At 40.4% G+C, this 27685-nt stretch overlaps 1 protein-coding gene, 1 long non-coding RNA gene and 1 other non-coding gene across 8 annotated transcripts in view; 2 read left to right on the top strand and 1 right to left on the bottom strand.

The window, feature by feature from the left end:
- The window catches only part of GNPTAB (N-acetylglucosamine-1-phosphate transferase subunits alpha and beta), an 86042-nt gene that overhangs the window by 12938 nt on the left and 45419 nt on the right, over positions 1–27685 (top strand). For all 6 annotated transcript variants that reach the window (XM_001155334.7, XM_063787020.1, XM_016924048.4 and 3 more), the window contains exon 2: positions 21200–21285. In XM_001155334.7, coding sequence (XP_001155334.5) covers positions 21200–21285 — 86 coding nt within the window. The remainder of the gene's footprint in view (positions 1–21199; positions 21286–27685) is intronic.
- On the bottom strand, positions 17988–22021 carry LOC129136546 (uncharacterized). Its single transcript, XR_008538346.2, has 3 exons — positions 21905–22021; positions 21405–21449; positions 17988–19123 (listed from the first exon to the last, which is right to left on the bottom strand). It is a non-coding gene; the product is annotated as an uncharacterized LOC129136546 (long non-coding RNA).
- On the top strand, positions 21444–21552 carry LOC112205095 (U6 spliceosomal RNA). The gene has a single exon (XR_002938957.1). It is a non-coding gene; the product is annotated as a U6 spliceosomal RNA (small nuclear RNA).

Raw genomic sequence — 27685 nt, 5'->3', positions numbered from 1 at the left:
AGAAAATGGGGACCATCAAAGGATTTTAAGGAAGAGAGTGATGAAATAAAATCTGTGCTTAGAACAGTTGCTCTGGAGGTAATGTGGAAGATGAATTGCAGGTGGGAGAAAACGGGCAACAGGAGACGGGGTGAAAATCCCACATCAAGTATAATGCTTCAGAATCCACAAGCTTTTTTGATATTTTTATTTTTTGAGACAGGATCTCGCTATGTTCCCCAGACTGGTCTTGAACTCCTGGGCTCAAGTGATCCTCCCACCTCAGCCTCCCCATAGCTGGGATTGTAGGCATGTGTCACCTTGGCTAGCTATTTAAAAAATTAATTACTTTAATTTTTAATTATTATGGCTATATAATAGTTATGCACATTTATGGAGTACATGTGATATTTTTATACATGCATACAATGTGTAATGATCAGGCTGGGTGCAGTGGCTCACACCTGAATCCCAGCACTTTGAGAGGCTTAGGTGGGTGGGTTGCTTGAACTCAGGTGTACAAGACCAGCCTGGGCAACATGACAAAACCCCATCTCTACAAAAAAATACAAAACTTAGCTAGGTGTGGTAGCACGTGCCTGTAGTCCCAGCTACTCTGGAGGCTGAGGTAGGAGGATCACCGGAGCCCAGGAGATTGAGGCTACATTTAGCCATGATTGTGCCACTGCTCCACCCTGGGTGACAGAGTGAGACCCTGTCTCAAAAAAAAAAAAAAAAAAAAGTGGAATGATAAAATCTGGGTAATGGGGATATCCATCATCTCAACCATGTATCATTTCTTTGTGTTGGGAACATTCCAGACCTTCACTTTTAGCTATTTTGAAATATACAATAAATTATTGTTAATTACAGTTGCCCTCTTGTGCTGTCGAACACCAGGACTATCTAACTATTTTTGTACCTATTAGCCAATCACTCTTCATCCCCACTGCCCCCACTACCCTTTCCATCCTCTGGCAACCACCATTCTATTCTCTACCTCCATGAGATCAGTTTTTTAGCTCCCACATATGAGTGAGAAATGTGAATGCAATTTGTTTTTCTGTGCCTGGCTTATTTTACTTCACATCATGTCCTCTGGTTCCATCCATGCTGCTGCAAATTACAGGATTTTATTCTTATTTATGGCTGAATAATATCCCATTGTGTGTATAAACCATTTTCTTTATCCATTCATCCATTGATGGACACTTAGCTTGCCTCCAAATCTTGGCCATTGTGAATAGTGCTGAAATAAACATGGGAGTGTAGATAGCTCTTCATTATACTGATTTCCTTTCTTTTGGGTTTATACCCAGTAGTGGGATTGCTAGATCATATAGTCGTTCTATTTTTAGTTTTTTGAGGAATCTTCAAAGTGTTTTCCATAGTGGCTATACTAATTTACATTCCCACTAACAGAGTACAAGCATTGCCTTTTTGCCAAGTCCTTGCTAGCATTTCTTATTTTCTGTCTTTTTGATAATAGCCACTTTGACTAAGGTGAGATGTCTCACTGTGGTTTTAATTACATTTCCCTGATAACTTGTAATGTTGAGCATTTTTAAATATACCTATGGCCACTTACATGTGTCTTCTTTTGAGAAATGTCTATTCTGATATTTTGCCAATATTAAAATCAGATTATTTGGGTTTTTTTATGCCATTGAGTTGTTTGAGTTCCTTATATATTCTGATTATTAAACCCTTGTCAAATGAATAGTTTACAAATAATTTTTCTCATTCTGTAGGTAGTCTCTTCATTTTGTTGATTGTTTCCTTTGCTGTGCAGAAGCTTTTTAGATTGATGTAATCCCATTTGTCCATTTATCTTTGGCTGTGTATTCTCTTTAGGTCTTACTCCATAAGTCTTTGCCCAGATGATTTTCCTGAATTTCCCCAGTTATTTTCTTCTAGTAGTTTCAAGTTTCAGGTCTTAGATTTAAGTCTTTAATCCATTTTGATTGAGTTTTGTATGTGGTGACAGGTAGGGTTCCAGTTTCATTCTTCTGCATATGGAAATCCTTTTTCCCAGCACCATGTATTAAAGAGACTGTCCTTTCCCCATCGTATGTTCTTGGCACTTTTGTCAGAAATTAGTTGGCTGTAAATCTGTGGATTTATTTCTGAATTCTCTATTCTCTTCCATTGATCTTTGTGACTGTTTTATACCAGCACCATGCTGTTTTAGTTTCTGTAGCTCTGTGGTATATTTTGAAGTCAGGTAGTGTGATGCCTCAAGCTTAGTTCTTTTTGCAGTCTTTCAGGATTGCTTTGCCTATTTGGGAGCAGAATCAGTGAGCACTGAATATTGATTTTTATAATTGTACAAAGACCTGAAAGTAAAGTGTCTTTGTTTTTAGAGAGAGGCTTTTTTTTTTTTTTTTTGGAACAGGGTCTTGCTATGTTGTCCAGGCTGGAGTGCAATGGCTATTCACAGATATGATCATAGCAGACTGCAGCCTCAAATTCCTGGGCATAAGCAATGCTCTGACATCAGCCCCCTGAGTAGCTGGGACTATGGGTGTACACCACCATGCCCAGCTAACATTGTTTATTGCTGCCTTATTGTTTGGCTTTGGACAAGTCTCTTTATTTCTTTATAATATAGAAGGTACATCAGAATTCTTCAAAATCACTTACAGTCTAGCATTTAACAGTGAGCTATTATGGGCCGGGCATGGTGGCTCATGCCTGTAATCCCAGCACTTTGGGAGGCCAAGGTGGGAGACCAGCCTAGGCAACATGGTGAAACCCCATCTCTACAAAATACAAAATTAGCCAGCATAGTGGCATGCCCCTGTAGTCACAACTACTTGGGAGGCTGAGGTGGGAGGACTGCTTGAGCCTGGGAGGCAGAGGTTGCAGTGAGCCTGAGATCATGCCACTGCATTCCAGCCTGGTCAATGAAATGAGACCCTGTCTCAATAAAAAATAAAAATAAGTAAGCTATGATGCTGCCAGCAGTTTTCAAAGTATAGTTTGGGGACTCCTGGGACCCCAAGATATTTTTCAGTTATCCTTAAGTTCAAACCTAGTTTCGTAATAATATTAGGACATTATTTGCCTTTTACTCACATTCTCTCATGAGAGCACAGTGGAGTTTTCTCGAGGCCTACAGGACATGTGACATTGCAACAAACTGATGTAGAACAGATATTGTCTTCTATTAAATAGACATTAAAGAGATTTTTAAAAATTACAAAGTACCGTTTCTCACTTTTTTTATTTTTGAAAATATAGTTATTTATGAGAAATATGTTAATCTGTAATGGGTTTATTTATTTTTAAATGAGTATTTATTTATTTATGAGATGGAGTCTTGCTCTGTTGCCCAGGCTGGAGTGCAGTGACATGGTCCCGGCTCACTAGAACCTCCGCCTCCCAGGTTCAAGCAATTCTCCTGGCTCAGCCTCACGAGTAGCTGGGATTACAGGCACCTGCCACCACACCCGGCTAATTTTTGTATTTTCAGTAGAGACAGGGTTTCACCATGTTGGCCAGGCGGGTCTCGAACCTCTGACCTCAAGTGATCTGCCTGCCTCGGCTTCCAAACTGCAGGAATTAACAGACGTGAGCCACTGCGTCCAGCCTAAATGAGCACCTAAATTTTCCCTCAGTTTTAATTTTAATACAGTAGATATGAATAAACATAATCCACATACATTTTTCAAAGCTGTTTGGAGTTCTCAATAATTTTTTTTTTTCGAGACAGGGTTTTACTCTCGTTGCCCAGGCTGGAGTGCAATGGCTCAATCTCAGCTCACTGCAGCCTCTGCCTCCTGTGTTCAAGTGATTCTCCTGCCCGAGCCTCACCGGTAGCTGGGACTACAGGCTCATGCCACCATACCTGGCTAATTTTTGTAGTTTTTGTAGAGATGGTGTTTCATCATGTTGCCCAGCTGGTCTTGAACTCTTTTTTTTTTTTTGAGACGGAGTCTCGCTCTGTTGCCCAGACTGGAGTGCAGTGGTGCGATCTCGGCTCACTGCAACCTCCGCCTCCCAGGTTCAAGCGATTCTTCTGCCTCAGCCTCCCAAGTAGCTGGGACTACAGGTGCATGCCACCACACCTGGCTAATTTTTGTGTTTTTAGTAGAGACGGGGTTTCACCATATTGGCCAGGCTGGTCTCAAACTCCTGACCTTGTGATCTGCCCGCCTCAACCTCCCAAAGTGCTGGGATTACAGACGTGAGCCACCGTGCCCGGCCTGAACTCTTGAGCTCAAGTGATCCTCCTGCCTTGGCCTCCCAAAGAGCTGAGTTTACAGGTGTTAGCTACCATACCCAGCCAGTCCTCAATAATTTTTAGAGGTTAAGGGGGTCCTGAGACCAAAAAGTTTGAGAACTGCTGTTCCTAGTATTTAACAAGAAACATATGTTAAAGAAAAGAAATATATTGTATCTCTATCACGCAAATACAAATATAAGCCACTGTCATCTCTTAACACTCTTGCTCCATTATAATCCATTCTCCAGACTGCAACCAGAGTACATTTTTAAAAATGTGAATCAGATTATATCATGTTCATTGCACATAATAGAAAATCTGGACTCCTTTCAATGTTTTATATATGTCCCTAAATGTAGCACCCTACCCACTTCTCTGAAGAGCCTGTATCAGGTTACCAGTGTGTATCATGTAACTATTTCTACAAAAATGTCTTGTAACAAACTATCCCCAAATTTGCTGGCTTAAAATGGAGCAGCAAACTCCACCTGTTTTTGTGTGGGCTGTAATTTAATAATGGCTTTTACGTTTTCAAGTGGTTTTTAAAAATTAATGTTTCACAACAACATGAAAATTATATGAAATTCATACTCTGGTTTCCCTTCGGATTGCATAAGTCTTTTGCCTTTTACTAAGATTTCCATGGGGCTGGGTGTGGTGGCTCATGCCTGTAATCCCAGCAATTTGGGAGGCTGAGGCGGGAGGATCACTTGAGTCCAGGAGTTCAAGACCAGCCTGGGCAACAGAGTGAAACCCCATCTCTACCAAAAAAGAAACCAAAAAAAAAAAAAAAACACACACACACACAAAAAACACTTAGCTGGGCATGGTGGCGCATGTTTGTAGTCCCAGCTACTCAGAGGCTGAGGTGGGAGGATTGCTTAAGTCTGGGAGGTTGACACTGCAGTAAGCCAAGATTGTGCTACTGTGCTCCTGCCTGAGCAACATAGTAAGACCCCATCTCTACAAACAAAAATAAATAAATATTTTCATGGAGAGGAACAACTCTGACTTTTTGTTTTATTTTTGAGACAGGGTCTTACTCTGTCACCCAGGTTGGAGTTCAGTGGCATGAACACAGCTCACTGCAGCCTCAGCCTCCTGGGCTCAAGATCCTCCTGCCTCAGCCTGCTTAGTAGCTGAGACCACAGGTGTGTGCCACCAAGCCCAGCTGATTTTTACATTTTTTTTGTAGAGATGGGGGGGTTCTCACCATGTTGCCCAAGCTGGTCTTGAACTCGTGGACTCAAGCAGTCCTCCCACCTCAGCTTCCGAAAGTGCTGGGATTACATGTATGAGCCACTGTGCCCAGCCCAACTTTGAGGTTTTTGCTAATTTTTTGAGGCCTTGCTTTGGCAAGGTGATATGGTTTGGATTTGTGTCCCTGACCAAATCTCATGTTGAATTGTCATCCTCCGTGTTGGAGAAGAGGCATGGTGGGAAGTGATTGGATCATAGTGGGGGATTTCCCCCTTGCTCTTCTCGTGTTAGTGAGTGAGTTCTCAGATCTGGTTGTTTATTTTAATTTAATTTTGTTTTGAGACAGGGTCTCACTCTGTCGCCCAGGCCAGAGGGCAATGGTGTAATGTCAGATCACTGCAACCTCTCTCTGCCTTCTGGGTTCAAGTAGTTCTTCTGCCTCAGCCTCCCAAGTAGCTAGAATTACAGGCACATGCCACCACGCCCAGCATTTTTTTAGTAGAGATGGGGTTTCATCATGTTGGCCAGGCTGGTCTCGAACTCCTGGCCTCAAGTGATCTGCCCACCTCGGCCTCCCAAAGTGCTGGGATTACAGGTGTGAGCCACCACGCCCTGCCTGAGATCTGGTTGTTTAAAAGTGTGTAGCACCGGCCGGATGCAGTGGCTCAGCCTGTAATCCCAGCACTTTGGGAGGCCGAGGCAGTTAGATCACCTGAGGTCGGGAGTTCGAGGCCAGCCTGGCCAACATGGTGAAACCCCATCTCTACTAAAAATACAAAAATTAGTTGGGTGTGGTGGCAGGCACCTGTAATCCCAGCTCCTTGGGAAGCTGAGGCAAGAGAATCACTTGAACCCGGGAGGCAGAGGTTGCAGTGAGCTGAGATCTCACCACTGCACTCCAGCCTGGGTGACACAGTGAGACTCCATCTCAAAAAAAAAAAAAAAGTGTGTAGCACCCTCCTCCTTTGCTCTCTTCCTCCTTCTCCGGCCACATAAGAGGATGTGCCAACTTCACCTTCGCCTTCTGCCATGATTGTAAGTTTTCTGAGGTCTCCCAGAAACGCTTCCTGTACATCCTGCAGAACTGTGAGTCAGTTAAACCTCTTTTATTTATAAATTACTCAGTCTTAGGTAGTTCTTTATAGCAATGCGAGAACAGACTAATCCACAGAGATAGAGTAAAAAAGAAAAAAAAAAAGAAAAAATTATGTGAAATTTAAATGTCAGTTTCTGTAATTTGAGTTTCATTGGAACACGGCCATGTCCATTTATTTACATGCTGTCCGTGGCTATTTTCACATTACAGTGGCAGAATTAAATAGCTGAGACAGAAACTATATGGCTTGCAAAGTCTAAGATGTTACTGTTTCGTCTTTTACGGAGAAAGATTTCCAGTCCTTGATTTACAGTGGCAATTACTTGCTCTCTGGATGTGCAGGTCATTGGTTAACTGATTGGGGTTGGACTTGGTTGGCTCTGCTCCACGGGTCTCTCATCCTCCAGGGACCAGCCAGCGAACCTGGTTATGTTCTTCTCAAGGCAAAGGTAGAGGCCGAGAGATCCTCTAGATACTCGCAAACCCTTCTGAGGTGTAGGCTCAGAACTGCTGCAGTCACCGTCTTTTTGTTCTTTGAAGGCATTCAACTTTTCTTGCCTTAGGAGCTTTGTACTGGCTGTTCCATGAGCAGGAGAGCACTCCCCCCAGATCATCTGGTGACAGGCTTTCTTGTCAACATAGGTCTCAGCTGTAACACTTCACTTGGGCCTTCCCCACCACCTGTCCCAAAGCAGCTTCTTTCCCCAAGTCTTTCTTTATCACATTCCCCTATTTTTCCTTTTTTTTTTTTAAATAATACTTTTAGTGTCAGTCTGAAATTGTATGTTGATATATATGATTTCTTACCTCTCTCGTTTAAAATGTAGGCTCTGTGGGAGCAGGGGCCTTTCTGTCTTATTCACCACTGTATTTTCGGCCCCTGGAAGCCTGGCACCTGGAAGTAAGCTGAGCACAGAAATATTTTTTTCTACTGTCTAAATATGGAAAGGTCACCCGTGGTGAGCAGTTGCTAAATTTGACCTTAAAGAATGTGGATTTAGTTTATATATATGTATGTGTGTGTGTGTGTGTGTTTGTGTATATGTGTGTATATATATATATATATATATATATATATATGAAATTGGAGTAGACTTTATATTTTAGAGCAGTTTAGGTTTACAGAAAAATTATATGGAAGGTACAGGAAATTCCTGTATACTCCCTCTCCCCTAAATAGTTCTCCATACATTTTTAATAGGCTTGTTTTATTTACTTATTATTATTTTTAGAGACCGGGTCTTGCTCTGTTGCCCAGGCTGGAGTGTAGTTGTACAGTCAGCTCACTGCAGCCTTGAACTCTTGGCCTGAAGAGATCTTCCTTCCCTTAGCCTCCCAAGTAGCTGGGTGTACAGGCACACACTACACCTTTTTTTGTAGAGACTGGGTCTCACTATATTGAACTCCTGGTCTGAAGGGATTCTCCTGCATTGGCCTCCCAAAGCAGTGGGATTACAGGTGTGAATCACCATACCTGGCCTGTTTCCCCTAAAAACACCTTGGGTCAGTGTGGTACATTTGTTATAGTTGGCAAATCAATATTGATAGATTTTTTATTAACTAATGTACATAGATTACACTAGGATTCATTCTTTGTTTTATACAGTTCTGTGGGTTTTGACAAACGCATAATGTCCTGTGTCTACCACTACAGTATTGTACAGAATAGTTTCACTGCTCTGCAGTTGTTCTTGCTCTGTGCTTCACCTATTCATTCCCATCTTCTCCTTCCTCCCCACTGGCAACCACTGATCTTTTTGCTGTGTCTGTAGTTGGGCCTTTTCCAGAACGTCATTTCTTGGAATCACATAATATGTAACCTTTTCAGTTTGCTTCTTTCCCTTAGTAATATTCATTTAAGTTTCCTCTATGTCTCTTCATGACTTGATGGCTCTTTTCTTTGTAGCACTGAATAATATTCCATTGTCTGGTGCCATTCACCTTTTGAAAGACATCTTGATTGCTTCCAGTTTGGGGCAATTATGAATAAAGCTGCTATATACGTTTATGTGCAGGTTTTTATATGGACACAATTTTTCAACTCAGGTAAATACTTAGGAGCATGACTGTGATAAGCCTATGTTTAGCTTTGTGAGACACTGACAAACTGTCTTCCAAAGTGGCTGCACCATTTGAATTCCCACCAGCAATCAATGACAATTCCTGTTGCTTCACATCTTTCCTGGCTTGGTGTTGTCAGTGTTTTGGATTTTAGCCATTCCATTAGGTGTGCAGTGGTATCTTATTGCTGTTTTAATTTGTTATTCCCTAATGACATGTGATGTTGAGCATCATTTTATGTACTTGTTTACCATCTGTATGTTTTCTTTGGTTGGGTATCTTCAGATTTTTTTACCCAGTTTTTAATTGGGTTGTTTGTTTCCTTATTGTTGAATTTTAAGAGTTCTTTGTATATTTTGGACACCAGTCCCTTATCAGATATGTGTCTTACAAATATTTTTTCTCAGTCAATAGTTATCTTTTTATTCTTTTAACAGTGTCTCCCAGAGCAGAGCAGAAGTTTTTTTGAGACCGAGTTTCGCTTTTGTTGCCCAGGCTGAAGTGCAATGGTGCAATCTTGGCTTACCGTAGCCTCCGCCTCCCAGGTTCAAGCGATTCTCCTGCCTTGGCCTCCCAAGTAGCTGGGATTACAGGCATGCACCACCACGCCCGGCTAATTTTGTATTTTTAGTAGAAAGATGGGGTTTCTCCATGTTGGCCAGGCTGGTCTCGAACTCCCGACCTCAGGTGATCCACTCGCCTCAGCCTCCCAAAGTGCTGGGATTACAGGCATGAGCCACCACACCTGGCCAGAAGTTTTTAATTAGTACAACTGATCAGTCTTTTTCTCACCTATGGATTGTTACTTTTGGTGTTGTATCCAAAAAGTTACCATCAAATCCAAGGTCACCTAGATTTTCTTTCTTTTTTTTTGGAGACGGAGTCTTGCTCTGTCATCCAGGCTGGAGTGCAGTGGCGTGAACACGACTCACTATAGCCTCCACCTCCTGAGTTCAAGTGATCCTCTCACCTCAGCTTCCTGAGTAGCTGGGTCCACAGGTGCATGCCGCTATGCCCAGCTTTTTTTTTTTTTTTTTTTTTTTAATTGCCCGGGCTGGTCTTGAACTCCTGGGCTCGAGCAATCCTCCCACCTTGGCCTCCTAAAGTGATGGGATTACAGGCATAAGCCACCATGCCCAGCCATGTAACTTTAGAGTCAGTTTGTCTATATCCCCAAAATAACTTGCTGAAATTTTAGTTGAGTTTGCATTGAATCTGTAGATGAAGTTGGGAAGAACTGACATCTTAACAATATTGAGCCTTCCTATCTGTGAACATGGAATTTCATTTAGATCTTCTTTGATTGTTTCCATTGGCTTTCTGTAGTTTTCTTCATAAAGATTTCATACATATTCATACATATTTTGTTAGAGTTATGCCTACGCATTTCTTATTTTTCTTTTTTAGCAGGGGGTGCTAACCTAAATTGTATTGTGTATTTTAGTTTCAAATTCCAATTGTTCATTGTTGTTATATAGGAGAGCACTTGACTTTTGACTTTTGTATGTTAACTTTGTTTTTATTTGTTTGTTTGTTTTTTGAGAGAGAGTCTTACCATTGCACAGGCTGGAGTACAGTGGTGCTATCGTGCCTCAGTCCACTGAGTAGCTGGGACTACAAGTGTGCGCCGCCACACCTGGCTAATTTTTGTATTTTTGGTAGAGGTGGAGTTTCACCATGTTGGCCAGGCTGGTCTCGAACTCTTGTCCTCAGGTGATCCACCAGTCTGGGCCTCCAGAAGTGCTGGGATTACAGGTGTGAGCCACTGTGCTGGCCTTGTATGTTAACTTTGTATCCTGCAGTCTTACTATATTTGCTTATTTGTTTCAGATTTTGTTGTTGTTGTTGATTCTTTGGGATTTTCTACATAGACAGTCATGTCATCGGTGAACAAAGACAGTTTTATTTTTTTTTCTTCTATTCAAACCAAGATAGTTTTATTTCATCCTTCTCAATCTGTTTACCTTTTATTTCCTTTTTTTGTCTTACTGCATCAGCTAGGACTTCAGGTACAATTTTGAATAAGAATGGTGGTGGGAGGAGGAGTCCACACTTGTCTTGTTCCTGGTTTTAGGAGGAAAGCATGTAGTTTCTCATCACTAAGTATGATATTAGGTGAAACTTTTTTTGTGGATGCTCTATCAAACTGAGGAAGTTCTCCTGTATTCCTAGTTTGCTGAACATTTTTATCATAAATTAATGTTGGATTGTCAAATGCTTTATCTGCCTCTATTGGTATCGTCATACAATTTTTCTTCTTTAGCTTGTTGATGTGAAGGATTTTATTAATTGATTTTTGGTTGTTAAACCAGGCTTGTATACCTGGGATGAATCCCAGTTGGTTGTGGTAAATAATTCTTTTTATATATTGTTGGATTTGATTTGATAATATTTTACTGAGGGTTTTCGCATCTGTGTTCATGAGAGATAGTGGTTTATAAGTTTCCTTTCTTGTAATGTCTTTGCCTTGTTTTGGTATTAGGGTAGTTTTGGCCTCATAGAATGAATTAGGAAATGTTCTCTCTGCTTCCATTTTCTGAAAGAGATTGTAGAGAAGTGGTATCATTTTTTTTTTTCCTTAAGTGTTTGGTAAAATTCACCAGTGAAGCCATCTGGGTCTGGGGCTTTCTATTTTGGAAGGTTATTAATTATTGATTCAAATTTTTTTATAGATATAGCCCTATTCAGATGACCTCTTTCTCGTTTTTCGAGTTTTGGATCATGTATTTCAAGGAGTTGGTCCATTTCATCCAAATTATAAAGTCTGTGGAGACAGAGTTGTTCATAATGCTCCTTAATTTTTTAGGGGGGAAGGTATTGTAGTGATTTACTTTTCTTTTAAATTATTGTGGTTAAACATATATAACATAAAATTTGCCATTTTAGCTATTTTTAATTATATAACTCAGTGGCATTAGTTACATATACAAAGTTGTGCAATCATCACCACTGACTATTTCCCAAACTTTTTCATTGCCCCAAACAGGAACTTTGTAACCATTAAATTCCTCAGTCATCTCTTCCTTTAGCTCCTGGTTGCCTCTAATCTACTTTCTGTTTCTGTGGATTTGCCTGTTCTAGATATTTTATATAATGGAATCATACAATATTTGTGTTTTTGTTTCTTGTTGTTATTTTGGCAGTTTTGGCTTGTTTGTCTATGTTTACATGGGGAAAGAAAAATTGTAGCAGCCTGTTCCACCATTTTGCTGTTGTCTAGCTCCAGACTAATAGTTTTGATTGTTGTTTTTTTAATATAATGTTTTATCAAACACTTTATCCCTTGACTACTTTGTAATGCTCCACAAAGGAAGAAACTTTGTTTTGGTCATTGCTATGTCCTCAGAATCTAGAATGATGCCACATAATATTTATTGACTGAGAAAATTAAGTTACTATGTTTTAAACAATTGTTTGAAAATGTGATTTTTTAATAGCTTTATCATATTTATATGAATGTACCATAATTACTCAATTTCCTGTTTAATTTTTAAATCATGTTTAATGATCTAAACATTAGATATTTCATTTTTATTGGTAATAATGGTGATTATCGTACAGAAGCCTTTGGGTGGATCTATGATAATTTCCTCGGCATATGTTTCTTGTAGTGGAATTAACCAGATCAAAAGGCATGAACATTTATTTGTTTGTTTCTTTGGTACACACTGCCAATTGCTCCTCAAGAAAGGAGCAATTTTTTTAAATGGCCTAGCAGCTATTTTTAAAAAAAATAACATTCTTGGCCTGGCTCAGGCCTGAATCCCAGCATTTTGGGAGGCAGAAGCAGGCAGATCGCATGAGCCCAGGAGTTTGAGACTAACCTGGGCAATGTGGTGAAACCCCATCTTGACAAAAAATCCAAAAATTAGCCAGACGTAGTGATGTGCACCTGTAGTCGCGGCTACGCAGGAGGCTGAGATGGGAGGATTGCTTGAGCCCTAGGCTCAGTACATCAAGGCTGCAGTGAACCTTGAGGACGCCACTGCACTCCAGCCTGGGTGACAAAGCAAGACCCTGTCTCAAAACAAAAACATTCTTTTCACCTTTTATGACTTTTTAGCATTTCAAATTCATTTTTTAAAAGTCCTCTTCTTGGTGTATTTTAAAAATATTTTTAGGTAACAGTGTGAAATAAAATTCACTCGTTAGTGGAGGTAAATACAGTAAGTTTCACAAACAGATATTGTGCAAAACTTCATTTCAGTAAACTTTTTTATGACAATTTTGCAAAAATAAAATTTGAAAATCTTAATTTGACTAGTTCGGCTTCTGGTGTACTAATTATACTAAAAGTATATACCAAGTTAAACCATTTTTTGTTCATATGTTGGTAATTTTTTTTTCACATGATATATTTTAATTATTTGCATCATATTTGTCTCCCCAGTAGTCTGTGAGCCCCTTGTGGGTTGTAATAAGTTCAGTGTTGTATCATAATTTTAATACCTTATACATCCTATAGTACTTTGTAGTTGTCAGAATATTTTAATATATCAGCTCACTTGAATTTTCTAACAACCCCTTAGGGGATAAGATAGTATTATTTAAATTTTACAGTTGAAATTTAGGGTTAAGTTGACTTGTCTAAAATCACAAAACTGGAGCTTAGGTCCAGTTGTTCTGACTTGCCACCTTGTGTATTTTTGTGACAGTCTTTAAGGTTTGAATAGCTGCAGCACTAAACAAACTTAGTGCCGTGACCAAAATCTGTATTTCTATTTGGCCCATTATGGTGACCACTAACTGCATGTGGCTACTGAGTGCTTGAAATGTGGCTAGGTGATTAAGGTAGTGAATTTCTTATATTACTTAGTTTACGTTTTAAATAATGACTTGTGGCCACATACCATATTGGACAGTGCAGGTCTACCCTCATAGGTAGAATAACTATTTGCCAGGACATTATAACAAGAACTCAAACATTGGCTGCAGAGTAGGGCACTGGATTGAAAGTTCTTCCTGTAGAATTCGGTGATTCTGAAAACTCTGAGCAATAAAACAAGCAACATAGATATATTCAGAAAGTCGGTTTGAATACTTTTTGAAAGTATTTTTGGTAGTTCATTGGTTCTTTTTTTTCTCTCTCTCTCTCTTTTCCTTTCAGCCAAGTGTGATTGCTAAGGGTTCTTTTTGTTTTCTTTTAGATATGACTTTTATATAGTAGAGTGCATTGTCAAAGCACAAAGCAATACTTTTTTTGTTTTGTTTTTTTGAGACAGTCTCACTCTGTCACCCAGGCTGTAGTGCAGTGATGCTGATCTTGGTTCACCGCAACCTCTGGCTCCTGGGCTCAAGCAATTCTCCTGCCAGTGAGTGCTACCAGGCTTGGCTAACTTTAAATTTTTTTTTTTTTTTAAATAGAGACAAGGTCTTACTATATTGCCCAGACTGGTCTTGAACTTCCAGGCTCAAGCGATCCTCCCACCTCGGCCTCCCAAAGTACTGGGATTACAGGCACGAGCCACCATGCCTAGCCAGTATTCTTAATTCTGACTTCTAATACAATTTTCTTCCCTACTCCCCAACTGGCAAACGAATCCTTCTTTTTTCTCTACTCCTTTATTTCCATAAAAATCTCAGCTCTCTCTCCTTGGAAAAATATGTCATGATTATTCCTTTTGTCTAACAGTGTTTATTATATTTTAATCTGTACTCATTTAAAAGCTACACAGTAGTCCTACATCATTTTATGCAAATAAATGTTTAATCCTTAACAGGAATGTCAGCTCCTTGAGGACAGAGCCCTGATTTCCATTTTGTCTTCCTTAAAAAATCTGTTATGTTGTGTATCTATTGCGGTAGAGAACCCAAAGAGGGTAGCCATGGTCTAGAAAAATGTCTGAGTTTAATTAGTGTTTGACTAAATAGTGGTCATCCATCTTCGGTTTGAATCATTTCCTTTAATTTATGTGAAGAGAAGAAATCATTCCTGTGTTAATAACCATTGAACTCCTAATTTTTTAAAGTTGTGCTTTATTGCATTAAGCCACTTTGCATCAGGAAAATGGGTGTCTTTAATCGAATGTGATTAGAAATGCTGCTGGCAATCAGCAGATTTTACTTCCTGATTAATATCATAGGAGGAGGAGGTTTAGTAGAAAAGATAAAGCTTCAAATATTTTTAATATATCTTAGTCTTTCTTTTAGTGCCTCCATGCAAAACAAATTTTGTTTTCAGAAACTAAGAAGACTTTTTGTAATCTAGGAACATGGTACATTTATCTTTTCTTTTTCCCTTGTTGGAGGGAAGACAAGGTTAGAGGGACCTTGATTTTGAGGCAGCTTCTAAGGCCTCTTGGCATGTTAAAGTGCCAGTCTTTGGGGTATCACTTTCTGAGTCTACTTTCTGGACTTTTGAGACTTTTTTTTTTTAAACTCAGCCTAATTCCCTGGAGATTCATTAAAGTTGATGAGAGATTCCATCTTTTTCAGCACTCTTTTCGAGTCCTGGCTTCTTACAGAAGTGGCATAGCCCAGGAGGTCTCCTCATGGTGTTATGTCTGGGAGTCTCCATCTGCCGTAACTGGAGATTAAGGATTTTAGTGGTTTTCTTTTTAGTATTGTCCTCAAGGGTGCTGGCAAGCTGATTTGCCAAATTAACTAGATCAGAGGTGGGCACAGTTTCCCATTCTGTTCGGGCCCTTTTGACAAGCTGGGAGAGTTCTTGAGAAAGGCTGTTCACTAACATGGAATAAAAGGCTACTTGAGTAGATTCAACATTTTCTTTAAATACAGCCTGGAGCCTACTGTAATAGTTGTACATTAGGTTCTTTCTTGGGCACAGGCCTGGAGATTTTTCCAGTCTAAGGCTTTAGGAAGAGCCTCGAGAACAGACTTGTGGAGTGTTTTTTTTTCCTTCTATGCCTTTGACTCTATCCATAGTCTTTAGGGGTGTTTTTGTCTAAATCCCCCTCAGGATCATGGCAGTGAGCCTTGACCATCCAGTGTTGTGCCTGACCTTCACTGACAAGAGTGTGAACCACCTACTGTGGGTCAGAAAAACCTGGCTGATAACCTTAAGTTACTATGTCCAATTAATCAGCAAATTGGTGAGGGTCCCCAGTAACCTCTGGAAGTTCCCTGGCAATGGCACGAAGTTCAGCCTTGCTCCAAAGAACAAAAGAAATTTGGGGTCTAGAGGAATTGTCAATAAGTTTAATTTTCATTTCTTTCTTTCTTCTTTCCTTTTTCTTTTTTTCTTTTTTCTTTTTTTTTTTTTAAGAGACAGGGTCTTGCTCTGTCATCCAGGCTTGAGTGTACTGGTACAATCATGGCTCACTTCAGCCTCCAACTCTTGGGCTAAAGTGATCCTCCCACCTTACCCTCTCAAGTAGCTGGGACTACAGGCATGCACCATGCCCGGCGAATTGATTTGTTTTTGTTTGTTTGTTTGTTTGTTCTGAGACAGGATCTCAGTTTGTTGCCCAGGCTGGCCATGAACTCCTGACTTCAAGCCATCCTCCAGCCTTGGCCTCCTGAGTAGCTGGACTCCAGGTGTGCGCCACCATGCCTGGCTAATTAAAAAAAAAATTTTTTTTTTTTTTGAAGAGACAAGGTCTTACTATGTTGCCCCAGCTGGTCTCGAATGCCCGACTTCAATCGATCCTCCCTTCTTGGCCTTGCAAAGTGCTGGAATTACAGACATGAGCCACCACACTCAGGCTAGTTTAACCAAACTGTTTTATTTTTATTTTTTTCCTTCATACAGCCTCCTTTAACTTTAAAGGGACAGATTTTGGCGGGCCAGAGAAAGAGAGGAGAATAGAGAAAAAAGAAGGAAGGGGAAGTCTCATCTGTTCCAGAGAGGAAGGAGTTTGGGTCCTTAAGGCCTTGCTCTTTTTTAATTTTTTTTCCAGTTTTTTTTTTTTTTTTTTTTTGAGACAGGGTCTCTTTCTGTCACCCAGGCTAGAGTGCAGTGGCACAGTAAATGCTCACTGCAACTTCCACCTCCTAGGCTCAAGTGATTCTCCCGCTTCAGCCTCCCAGGTAGCTGAGACTACAGGCACATCCCACCACACCTGGCTAATTTTTTGGTGTTGTAGAGACAGGGTTTTGCCGTGTTGCCTATGCTGGTCTCGAACTCCTGGGCTCAAGTGATCCACCCACCTCTGCCTCCCAAAGTGCTAGGATTAAAGGTATGAGCAACTATGCCTGGCCTTTTTTTTTTTTTTTTTTTTTTGAGACAGGGTCTCATTCTGTCACCTAGGCTGGAGTGCAGTGATGCAATCATGGCTCACTGCAGCCTCCACCTCTTGGGCTCAAACAATACTCCAGAGTCAGCCTCTGAGTAGCTGGCTCTACAGGTGTGTGCCACCATGCCTGGCCAATTTTTTATTTTTTGTAGAGATGAGGTTTCACTATGTTACCTAGGCTGGTCTTGAACTCCTGGCTTCAAGTGATTCTCCCACCTCAGCCTCCGAAAGTGCTGGCTTTACAGGCGTCAGCCACCTGGCCCTTGTTTTTTCTTAACTGTTTATCTTAATTAATTTTGAGATCGTGTCTTGTAGAGAGGCAATTTTAGGATCCTGAGTGTGCTTAGAAGCTTCAAGGTACCAATTAAAGTATGCCTCCCACTCAGATTTTTAATTATAGGGCTGCTGTCTTTTATTTGTTTTTTGTTTTCTTTTTCTTTTGAGATGGAGTCTCACTCTGTCACCCAGGTTAGAGTGCAGTGGCGCGATCTCAGCTCACTGCAACTTCTGCCTCCCAGGTTCAAGCGATTCTCCTGCCTTAGCCTCCCTAGTAGCTGGGATTATGGGCAACTGCCACACGCCTGGCTGATTTTTTTTTTTTTTTTTGTATTTTTAGTAGTGATGGGGTTTCACCATGTTGGCTAGGCTGATCTTGAACTCTTGACCTCAAGTGATCCTCCCTCCACGACCTCCCAAAGTGCTGGGATTACAGGCATGAGCCATTGCACCTGGCCCTAATTTTGTTCTAAGAAAGACGAGTTTGCGGACCCAAAAGATCTCCAGGATGGCCATCTAAATTAGTTTTGATGTTCTCTATCCATTGATTTAAAATTGTTCACAAGAGAAGACCATAATTTTTTTTAATTAAAAAAATTTTTATAATAGGGAAAAAATAGAGATGAGGTCTCACTGTGTTGCTCAGGCTGGTCTTGAGCTCCTGGGCTCAGGCGATCCTCCCAATTCATCCTCGCAAAGTGCTGGGACTACAGGTGTGAGCCACCACACCTGGCCAAAGATCATAATTTTTGAACACGTAGCTAGCTGGCAGAGGTCCCAGGAGGGGGACTATGATTGCATGCTTTAGCATTTTAGGATCCCATTCTGCTTCTCATTAATCTCCCAAGAGCAAAATAAGAACCTTATAAGCCCTGTCAGGGAATGTTTGGGGTTTGGACCAGTGTCCAACAAACTCAAGTACACGTACAAGTGTATGGAAACAAGTCAGAACAAAACCAAAACCAAAAGTTCTCTTTATTGGGGTTCTCTTCTACAACGTTGGCAATTCTTTCCATAGAGTACCATGTGTAATGAGCATTAAAGATCTTTATGCCCCTCCTCTTCCCTCCCACCCCCACCCCAAATCTAGAGGCTGATTAGAGATGCTGTGTTTTGGGGCAGGTAGACCACTTCAGTGCCTTCAGTGTTGAACTCATGGGGTTCTGGGTGGCTGTGGGCATTGTCCAATCGAAAGAACTTTAATAGGCAGTACCCTACTGGCAAGGTACTTCCTGACTTCAGAGACAATGCATCCAAGGAACCAATCCAGTAAAAGAACTCTTGTTCAGGTTTTCTTGTTGTACAACCAAAACACTGACTGTTGGTGTTAATTTTTTTCCATCAAGCCTTGGGGGTTAGCAGCATTACAGGTAAGGAAAGCCCAACAGCATTTGCACAAAACAGTAGAGTCAGCCTGTCCCTTCCCTTCCCGCTTTAAATCCTGATGCTTGCTTCTCTTCCTTACTAATAAATGTTCTTTGTCACATTTTTCCCATGATTAAATTTCATCTGTATTAAAAACATGTTCAGGCAGATATCCTTTCTCATCGATGATTTTCTTTGGGAACTGATCTTCTGCCTTCTGGTCTGCAGGTGCATCTCCTGTTATCTTGACATTTTTAAGCCAAATCTCTTTTTAAAATGATCAAACCAGTCTTTGCTGGCATTACATTCTCCTGCTTTAGACTCTTATTGTCCTTTTGCTTTGTTATCTAACAACTTTGCTTTTTCTTGCATTATGTTAGTCTGTAGATATGTGTTTCTTATAGCAATTCTGGACCCACGTTAAAGCGCATTTTCAATACAAGATAAAGAGGCATTTAGCAAAAAATGCAGTTTTCTAGCTGGGAGTGACAGCTTCATAATTTTTCATTGCCTTTTTTTAAAAACAATGATTCTTAGCTAAATTCTTTTGTCTTGAAATGGCCAGCAACCACCACTGCAGACCTCAATCTATGGTACGTGTCAAACCATTCAACTTTTTCTTGTAATGACATGACTTTCCTCTGCTTCTTGGGAGCACTTCCATCAGCACTAGTGGCACTTTCTAAGAGTCCCATGATGTTCTTCGCAGTTTACGGTATTGCACTAAATATGAAAAATACGTAAGAAACATGAGAGATCACTTTTTACCGCAACATGCAGTTTACTAGAGAGACAAACTGCTCATGTGGAGATAATTAGTGTCACTACAGATACTCGCAACATGTGAGCTCGCTGCAATAGTAACAGGAGATGGGTACAAAATTATTTTAGTACAGTATATACTACAGTTGATTTTATTCGGTTATGATTTATTGCTGCATTTTTATGTTTGTTTACCTCTCTCTCAATTGCAAACGGTACCATGTACAGTCTGTGTTTGTATAAGTTTTGATACATTTTAACTTTTTATAATATAATAGATTTGTGTAAGTTCTGGATAATGAAAACAGAAGTGGTAGGTGCAGCTTCCATGATGTCTCCTTAAAGGTGGGGCATGTCTTTCCCTTTCCTTTCTGCAGTTGGAATGAATTCTAAATGCCTGGGCCCCACAGCCCATCTGAATGTAGCAGGGCCACTTCTTAGGAGCAGTGGAATAGGATGCTGGAGGAAGCCTGGTCAGGAAGGAGGGCATGTAGAGTAGAAGGAAAGGACACACAGAAAGATTAGATAGAATGAGCTGGCAAAGGAGATGGAAAAGGAGCCACCAGGGCGACAGGAGGGAAAACCAAGAAAACATTTCCACAAAGAGGAACTGGGCAACTGCTATGAATACTTGAGTAAGAGATGAGGAAAATGCCGTTGAGTTTGACAATGTGGGGGCCTTGGTAAGGCCACTAAAGTGGTGAAAACATAAGTGATACTGGAGTGAGCTGAAGGGTGAACAGGAAAGCAGGAGATGACCTTGAAAGGGACAGAAAATGTGGGGTAGAGGGACTCACTGGAATGGATATGGAGTGAAGGGAAGGTGTTCCCAAGGTACGGGAACATGTTTGCGTGCCAATGGGAGTAATCCTACTGAAAGGAAAAGAGAGGCAAGGTCTTGAGAACACACAAGTTGATGAGATCCAGAGCAAATAGAGATTGGATGTCTGCAAGGTGGAGGGACACTTCTTCTATGGTAAGAGGAATGAAAAAGAAAATGGGATGTATGTGTGGGTAGGTTTATAGATTTAGGGTGCAAACATGAGGGAACTTCTATCTAAAGCTTTCCATTTTCTCCTGAAATGTTTAACAAGGTCGTTAGCTGAAACCTCACAGGTAATAAGGTCCTTATCCTCCCATATCTTGTCAGTCCCTTATGTTTCTTGGTTTTTTGGTTTTTTGAGATGAAGTCTCGCTCTGTTGCCCAGGCTGGAGTGCAGTGGCGCGATCTTGGCTCACTGTAACCTATGCCTCCCAGGTTCAAGCAATTCTCCTGTCTCGCCTCCCGAGTAGCTGGGACTGCAGGCACATGCCGCCATGCCCAGCTAATTTTTTGTATTTCAGTAGTGACGGGGTTTCACCGTGTTGTCCAGGCTGGTCTCGAACTCCTGAGCTCAGGGAATCCACCCTCCTCAGCCTCCTAAAGTGCTAGGATTACAGGCGTGAGCCACCGTGCCCGGCCTGTCCCTTCTGTTTCTGCTTGTGTTTGTAAATGCTCTGAGAAGAGTCTTTCCTAAACTTTAGATGGATTCTGTAACTGCCTTAAAATCCTTCAGTGCTTCCAAGGCACAGAAGGCACGTCACGCTTAGGGCCCAGCTTTCTTTCCTAGACCCATTTCTCAACAGTTATCTACCTGTCTTCTGGACAAAGCCAGCCACACAGTTGCCCTGAAACAATTTGCCCTTGCTGCTTCTCAGCCTACAAGCACGCTCTTCCAACTGGCTGGCCCTGTCCTTTTTTCCCTACCTGGTGAACTCATTCTTCAAGACCCATTTCAAATACCACATCCTTTTAAACCTCTTTGATTCCGCTACCCCATTCCAAGCATGGTGAGACACTGAGTCTTTTAGTTTGTCCTTGTCAGGAACTGTAGCTTATTCACCTGGATCTAACACGATATATGTGGTAGGCAGTAAGTGAATACATGAATTTTGATTGCTTTACCCATTTCTCTGGCAATTCTAATGAAATTAAAATGAAAGTTATATACTCTTAGTCTTTGATGCGAAGAAAACGTTTCTTTTTCTTTGTTCTAGGTGGTTCTGGAATGGAGCCGAGATCAATACCATGTTTTGTTTGATTCCTATAGAGACAATATTGCTGGAAAGTCCTTTCAGAATCGGTAAGATCTATTTTGGAGAAATCTATTATTTGGACCTAAATCGTAAGTCATGAAATAGCCATCCTGTAAATATGACAGTTTAAGGGGTCTTTCTGAGTTATAGATATGGTTTAACTTACTCAGGAGTATGCCCATCTGATGTGTTCACTTTAGCAGCACGTATACTGAAAAAAAGGAAAAAAAAATTGGAACGATACAGAGAAGATTAGTGTGGCCCCTGTGCAAGGGTGACACACCAATTCATGAAGTATTCCGTAAGATATTTTTTTAAAATAAGGAAAGAAAATGTGTCCATCTGAAGAAAAGTGTGTTCACCACATTTTGTGGGTGAAAAATCTGATTCACAGAGAGTAATCCCACCTTGTAGTTTATTGGGTACCTTAAATTGCATGATTGCATTTTCTGTCTCCCCAGGTCTGTGAGGTAAAGGGAATTTCATCCCCCTGTAGGATGAGGAAACCAGGTGGCTACTACACAGCCGGTTTCTGAGCCCTGGCCAGAATTCTGTTGACAGCATCCTGTGAACTGGGACCACTCCCCAGTAACCACTGGGGCTGAACCCCACTCCATTGGTCACTCTTGCTGCTTACCTGTGAGGGAGGAGCAAACAGCGTCATACCTCATTAGTGTGGGTCTTTCTCTTGGAAGGCCAAGCTTCTTAGTGCCGCCATTCTGGAATGCAGTCTTCACCATTTCTTGTCTTTGGGGATTTTTTTTTCCTCTTCACAAGACAGACCTCAGAATGGAAACAATTTTTTTCAACACCCTCCTTCCCTTTTTGCAGATAAAATGAATCACACAAGTCCTTTCTGGTTTTTGTTTCTGTCTTCTCACTATTTTTTTGGTTTATTTTAGAAAATGTAGTCATTTCATTATAAAAGGTGTTTATTTATTTTATTTTATTTTATTTTTATTTATTTATTTTTTTGGAGACAGAGTTGTACTCTTGCCCAGGCTGGAGCGCAGTGGCACGATTTCGGCTTACTGCAACCTCTGCCTCCTGGATTCAAGTGATTCTCCTGCCTCAGCCTCCCAAGTAGCTGGGATTACAGGCATGTACCACCATGCACAGCTAATTTTTGTATTTTTAGTAGAGATGGAGTTTCGCCATGTTGTCCAGGCTGGTCTCAAACTCCTGACCTCAGGTGATCCAACCGCCTCGGCCTCCCAAAGTGCTGAGGTTACAGGCATGAATCACCGCTCTCGGCCTATTCTCATTTTAAAATGAATTAAGTATTTTTAAAATGTTTCCGTTTTATTTTCAGATATGGCAAATATGGATAATTATAACCTTATAAACTAAAGCACTTTGGGGTCCATAATAATTTTTTAATTTTAAGGGACCAAACAGTAAAAGTTTGAGGACCATTCCTTAATATAGCAGTTCTGAAACTTTAGCTTGTAGTGGAGGGCTTAAGAAAATAACAGTTACTTCCCAGCCCAGAGTTTCTGCGTCTATAGGTTTCAGAGGGGTTCTGAGAATTTGCACTTCTACCAGACTTCCTGGTGATACCAAAGTTGCTGGTCTGGTACCCCCACTGTGAAAACTACTGCATTAAAGGATTTTTAATGAAATATAATTTTCATTTTAACAAGTTAATTTCCCTAAGGAAAGTTCTAAATGGATTAACATTTTAAAATCAGATATTTATTGATTTGTGCCTTATGCTGTGCCACGTGCAGATGGTGCACAGATGCATAGATCCCTGCCCCGAAGAAGCTTCAAACGTTTTTAAAAATTTTTTAATTAATTTTAAAAATTAATTAATTGTTTATTTTTAGAGATGAGGTCTTACTGTGTTGCCCAGGCTGGTCTCAAACTCCTGTACTCAAGCAATCCTCCCATCTTGACCTCCCAAAGTGCTGAGATTAAAGGGATGAGTCACCATGCCCAGCTGCTTTAAACTTTTAGAAAGAAAACTAGCTTATTAGAAAATGCAGATTTTGAGGTCAGCAGTTTTAATCAAACACTCTTGTTCTCTTTCTAAAGAAGTTTAGAAGGTTGCACTAAAATATAGTTTGATTTTTATGTAGGCAAATATTCAAAATTTCCTCATTTTGATGATGACAAATAAATGGATCATATATAACATTTCACATGGTCTAATATATTTTAAGATACCATAACATTGATATATTTTCATTATTTTGCTAGTGTCTCTACAAATTTTTTATTTTTAAAATTTATTTATTTTAATAGAGATGGGGTCTTGCTGTATTGCCCAGGCTGGTCTCAAACTCCTGACTTCAAGCGATCCTCTTACCTCAGCCTCCCAAAGTGTTAAGATTACAGGTGTGAGCCACCATACCTGGCCAATATAAATCTTTTTAAGGTTGTTTGCTCTGAATGAAAAAAATCCCATTCCATATATCAGTAAAAGTGAATAAATAAACTATTCACTGCTACTAATTGTGAGGCATTAAGTCAATCCGAGGCTCAATTTTGTCATCTGTAAAATGTGGATATTAGATTAAGATCTATTGTATTAGATTAAGACTACAATCTCTTCCAACTCTTTGGTTCTAAAATACTATTGAAGGCCAGGCGCCGTGGCTCACGCCTGTAATCCTAGCACTTTGGGAGGCCAAGGCGGGCACATCACATGAGGTCAGGAGTTCAAGACCAGCCTGGCCAACATAGTGAAACCCCGTCTCTACCAAAAATACAAAAATTAGCCAGGGCGGTGGTGGGTGCCTATAATCCCAGCTACTTGGGAGGCTGAGGCAGGGAGAATTGGTTGAACCTGGGAGGCATAGGTTGCAGTGAGCTGAGATGGCACCACTGCACTCCAGCCTGGGCGACAGAGCAAGACTCTATCTCTAAATAAGTAAATAAATAAATAAATAAATAAATAAGACAAAATACTATTTAAGTTCTCTGTTTTCTCACCTACTTTATAGAATGTAGAACCAAGGGACTGTTAAGTGGCTTTAATATTCACTTAAACTAAACAGTGATTAAAATGAAAGTTATGTCAGTGTCATTGCTGCTTTGGTTCTGAGTTATGAGTGACTTAGTCTTAGTTTTCAGCTCCAAGATAATGCATTCCTTCTCATCTGTGAACCAAGATAGTGGTCTAGTGGTTAGAATGAAAGATTCAGAGTGTGACCATGTCTAATAGGAAAACAACTGACTCATTGACCTCGTGCAGATCACACAGTCTCCTTCCATTTGTCAGTTTTGCCAAAGTTAAATTGATCATGTAATACATGCGGTATATTATGTTTTAATCAGCTAAATAATATAATATAAATGATATATTAAAAATATTTAGTAGCAGGAAATATTTAGTTACAGGAAAGCTTAAGATGTAATTCTCCTCTCCTTTAACCTTTTCTTTTAAAAAACATCACTGAAGCAGTTTTTTAAAATTTATTTTTAGACTGAGCATAAATCACCTGGGAGGTTGGGAATGAGATGACCTTGGATAATTTACATGTGGGCAGTGTGAGGCAGATGGATTTTTTTTTAAATGAGAAAGACTGATATATATGATAAAGGAATGAACTAATAGTTAGGCAACAAATATGTATTAAACCCCACCCATGTAGGAGGAACTATTCTAGGCCCTAGGTATATAGTGGTGAACAAAATGAACTCATTGGCCTTATGTAGAATTGGCATTTTAGTGGGGAAAAAAAGCGAAGTGTATAACCTACATATAAATCAGTGGTTCCCAAAGTGCAATTTCTGGACCAGCAACATCAGCATTACCTGAGAGCTTGTGAGAAAAGGAAATTCTACAAACATTAGAATTTATTTATTGATAAATTCAGAAAAACCCTAGATAGGGAAACCTTTGCAAATCATTACAGTAGGGAGAGAGAGCCCGAAGGTGTAGGAAAGAGAGGAAATAATTAATGAAGCAGGGCACAGAATGCATGATAACATTTCTGCCCTAGAGATACTCCATCTAGTGGAAGATAGGGCTGCATGGAAAATAGCACAGCACAGTACAATCAGGATTCCTTACAGTCCAAAGTAGTGTGGAAGCTGCATATGAAGCTATAGATTCTCTTTGTGAGAGGTGAGGGAAGGGAGGGAATTGAGGAAGGAGGAGGTGGTTAAAGGAAGCATGAAAGAAAGAATGTTCTAGGCAGAAGGAAAAGCATATTCAAAGGTACAAAGTCCTGCAAGTTCGTTTCATCTTTGGACAAGGGTATGCAACTGGATCATCCAGAACACAAGGTGCAGATTATGAAAGACTTTAGACCTTATTCTGCAGGCAGTGGTGAAACTTGACAAGACATTTGGTAAATACTCAGCTATCACATATGCCAGAGAATAAGGTGATTCCTTATTTTCCTGATGAAGCTCTAGAACTCTGTTATCTCTTTGACCTTCATCTTCAACTATTCTCTTCCATTTGCTCTCTCCCCTCTGCTCAGGGAACTCGTCTCTGGGTCCTTGAACAAGCAAGATAGGCGCCTGCCTCAGGGCATTTGCCTTTGGTGTTCCCTTTCTCTGGCACATTCTTCTCTCAGTTACCCACCTGGCTGGCTTCCTCACTTCCTTCATATCTTTGCTGAAATGTCACCTTCTTACTGAGGCCATCTCTGATCTCCCTATTTAAAACTGACCGCCCCGCCTCCCCATAGACACTCTTTCTATCCCCATTTGCTGCTTTACTTTCTCCACAACATTTAACATCATCTGACTTTATTTATTTGATTTACTTCCTGTCTTCTCCCTTCTGGAATGTAAGCTCCATGAAGGCACAGATTTGGGCTTTGTTTTATTTACTGCTGAAACCCTAGCACCTAGAACAGTACCTAGCACATATTAAGTGCTCAATAAGAATTATTCAGTGAATGGATAAACTCATCCAGTTATCTCCCCTACTTCTTGTAAGCTAAAGGTTGTTTCATTTCTGTTAATTTTTTTCTTTCCATAATTCAAAAGATTTATCTACCAAATAGCATTTATTTTCCCACGAGATAATATGGTAGCAACTGAAAGTCTAGGCTGTGCCTGGGCTGTGAAGAGGACAAAAGGAGGGTACGCTTTGGTCCTTGGCCTAAAAATAAAACTGCAAAACCCATACAGTTTCTTGGAAAGTACTAAACTTGAAATAGCACCATCTAAAGCAAATTTGCCCAAGCTTCGGGCCGTATGTGGCCAAGGACGGCTTTGAATGCGGCCCAACACAAATTTGTAAACTTCCTTAAAACATGATGAGTTTTTTTTTTTTTTGCGTGGTTTATTTATTTATTTTTTTAGCTCATCAACTATCTTTAGTGTTAGTGTAGTTTATGTGTGGCCCAAGACAATTCTTCTCCCACTGTGGCCCAGGGAAGCCAAAAGATTGGACACCGCTGATCTAAAGTAATATCAGTACCCAGATGTACACATGAACTCCTGTGTCATAAGTCAGAGTGGCATGCATCTGGGCAGGCCCCTGAAAGATGGGTAGATTTTTGGTAGTGAGAGAAAAGGGAAGAGTGCTTTTGGCAGGGATAAAATCTGGGTAAAATCACTAAGGTGAGGCTTAAACAACATACTCAAGAATTAAAAGTCTGCCTGACTCTTTATTATGAGGACAAGATGATCAGGAAGAAATGGTGCAAGTTCAGGAAGGTCTTCTGTACTAGTGTCTCATATGTCAGCATATACTTATTGGTCACCTATGTGCCAGGCACTCTTCTCATTGCACAGATACTTTAGAGAACAAAGCATGAAAGTTTTCTGCTTTCTTGGAGCTTACATTCTAGGAGAGGGCCACACATAATTAACGGAATAGGTTACAAGTTAATTATTTAATATGTTACAAAAGTAGTAAGTGCTGTGAAAAAGAAAAAGGAAAAGCAGAGGTGAGGCTGGGGAGGGTGCGGGCTTGCGGGGGAGCAAGGCACAAGAAGGCTACAGCATTAAGTAGGGTTAGGTCTTCATTGTGGGTTTTGACAACTTTTTTTGTAATTTGTTCTTTTTTTTTTTTTAGAGACAAGGCCTCGATCTGTCTCCCAGGCTGGAGTGCAGTGGTACCATCATAGCTCACTGTAGTCCCACCTCAGCCTTTTGAGTAGCTGGGACTATAGATGCACACCACCATACCCAGCTAATTTTAAAAATTTTTTGTAGAGACAGGTTCTCACTATGTTGCCCAGGCTGGTCTCAAACTCCTGGGCTCAAGTGATCCTCCCACCTTGGCCTCCCAAAGTGCTGTGGTTATAGGCGTGAGCCACTGTGCAGAGCCTGTAATTTTGTTCTTTAAACTTCTAATTTATTTTCTATGTTTGACTGCATTTGCATCCCAGCTCCCTTCTTTGCTAAATTATGAGAACAGGCAGTTTAATGTAAACTGAACTTCCAAGACTACTCTACTTCACCCAGGAACAATCTTTAAATCTAATATTAGCCTTCTTACAGAGTGGCTGTGTGCATCAAGTGATGCAAATTACC

Source organism: Pan troglodytes, chromosome 10 (genome assembly GCF_028858775.2).
Source record: "Pan troglodytes isolate AG18354 chromosome 10, NHGRI_mPanTro3-v2.0_pri, whole genome shotgun sequence".
NCBI lineage: Eukaryota > Metazoa > Chordata > Mammalia > Primates > Hominidae > Pan > Pan troglodytes.
Note: the sequence above shows the minus strand (reverse complement) of the source record. Positions and strands in the feature narration are given on the sequence as shown.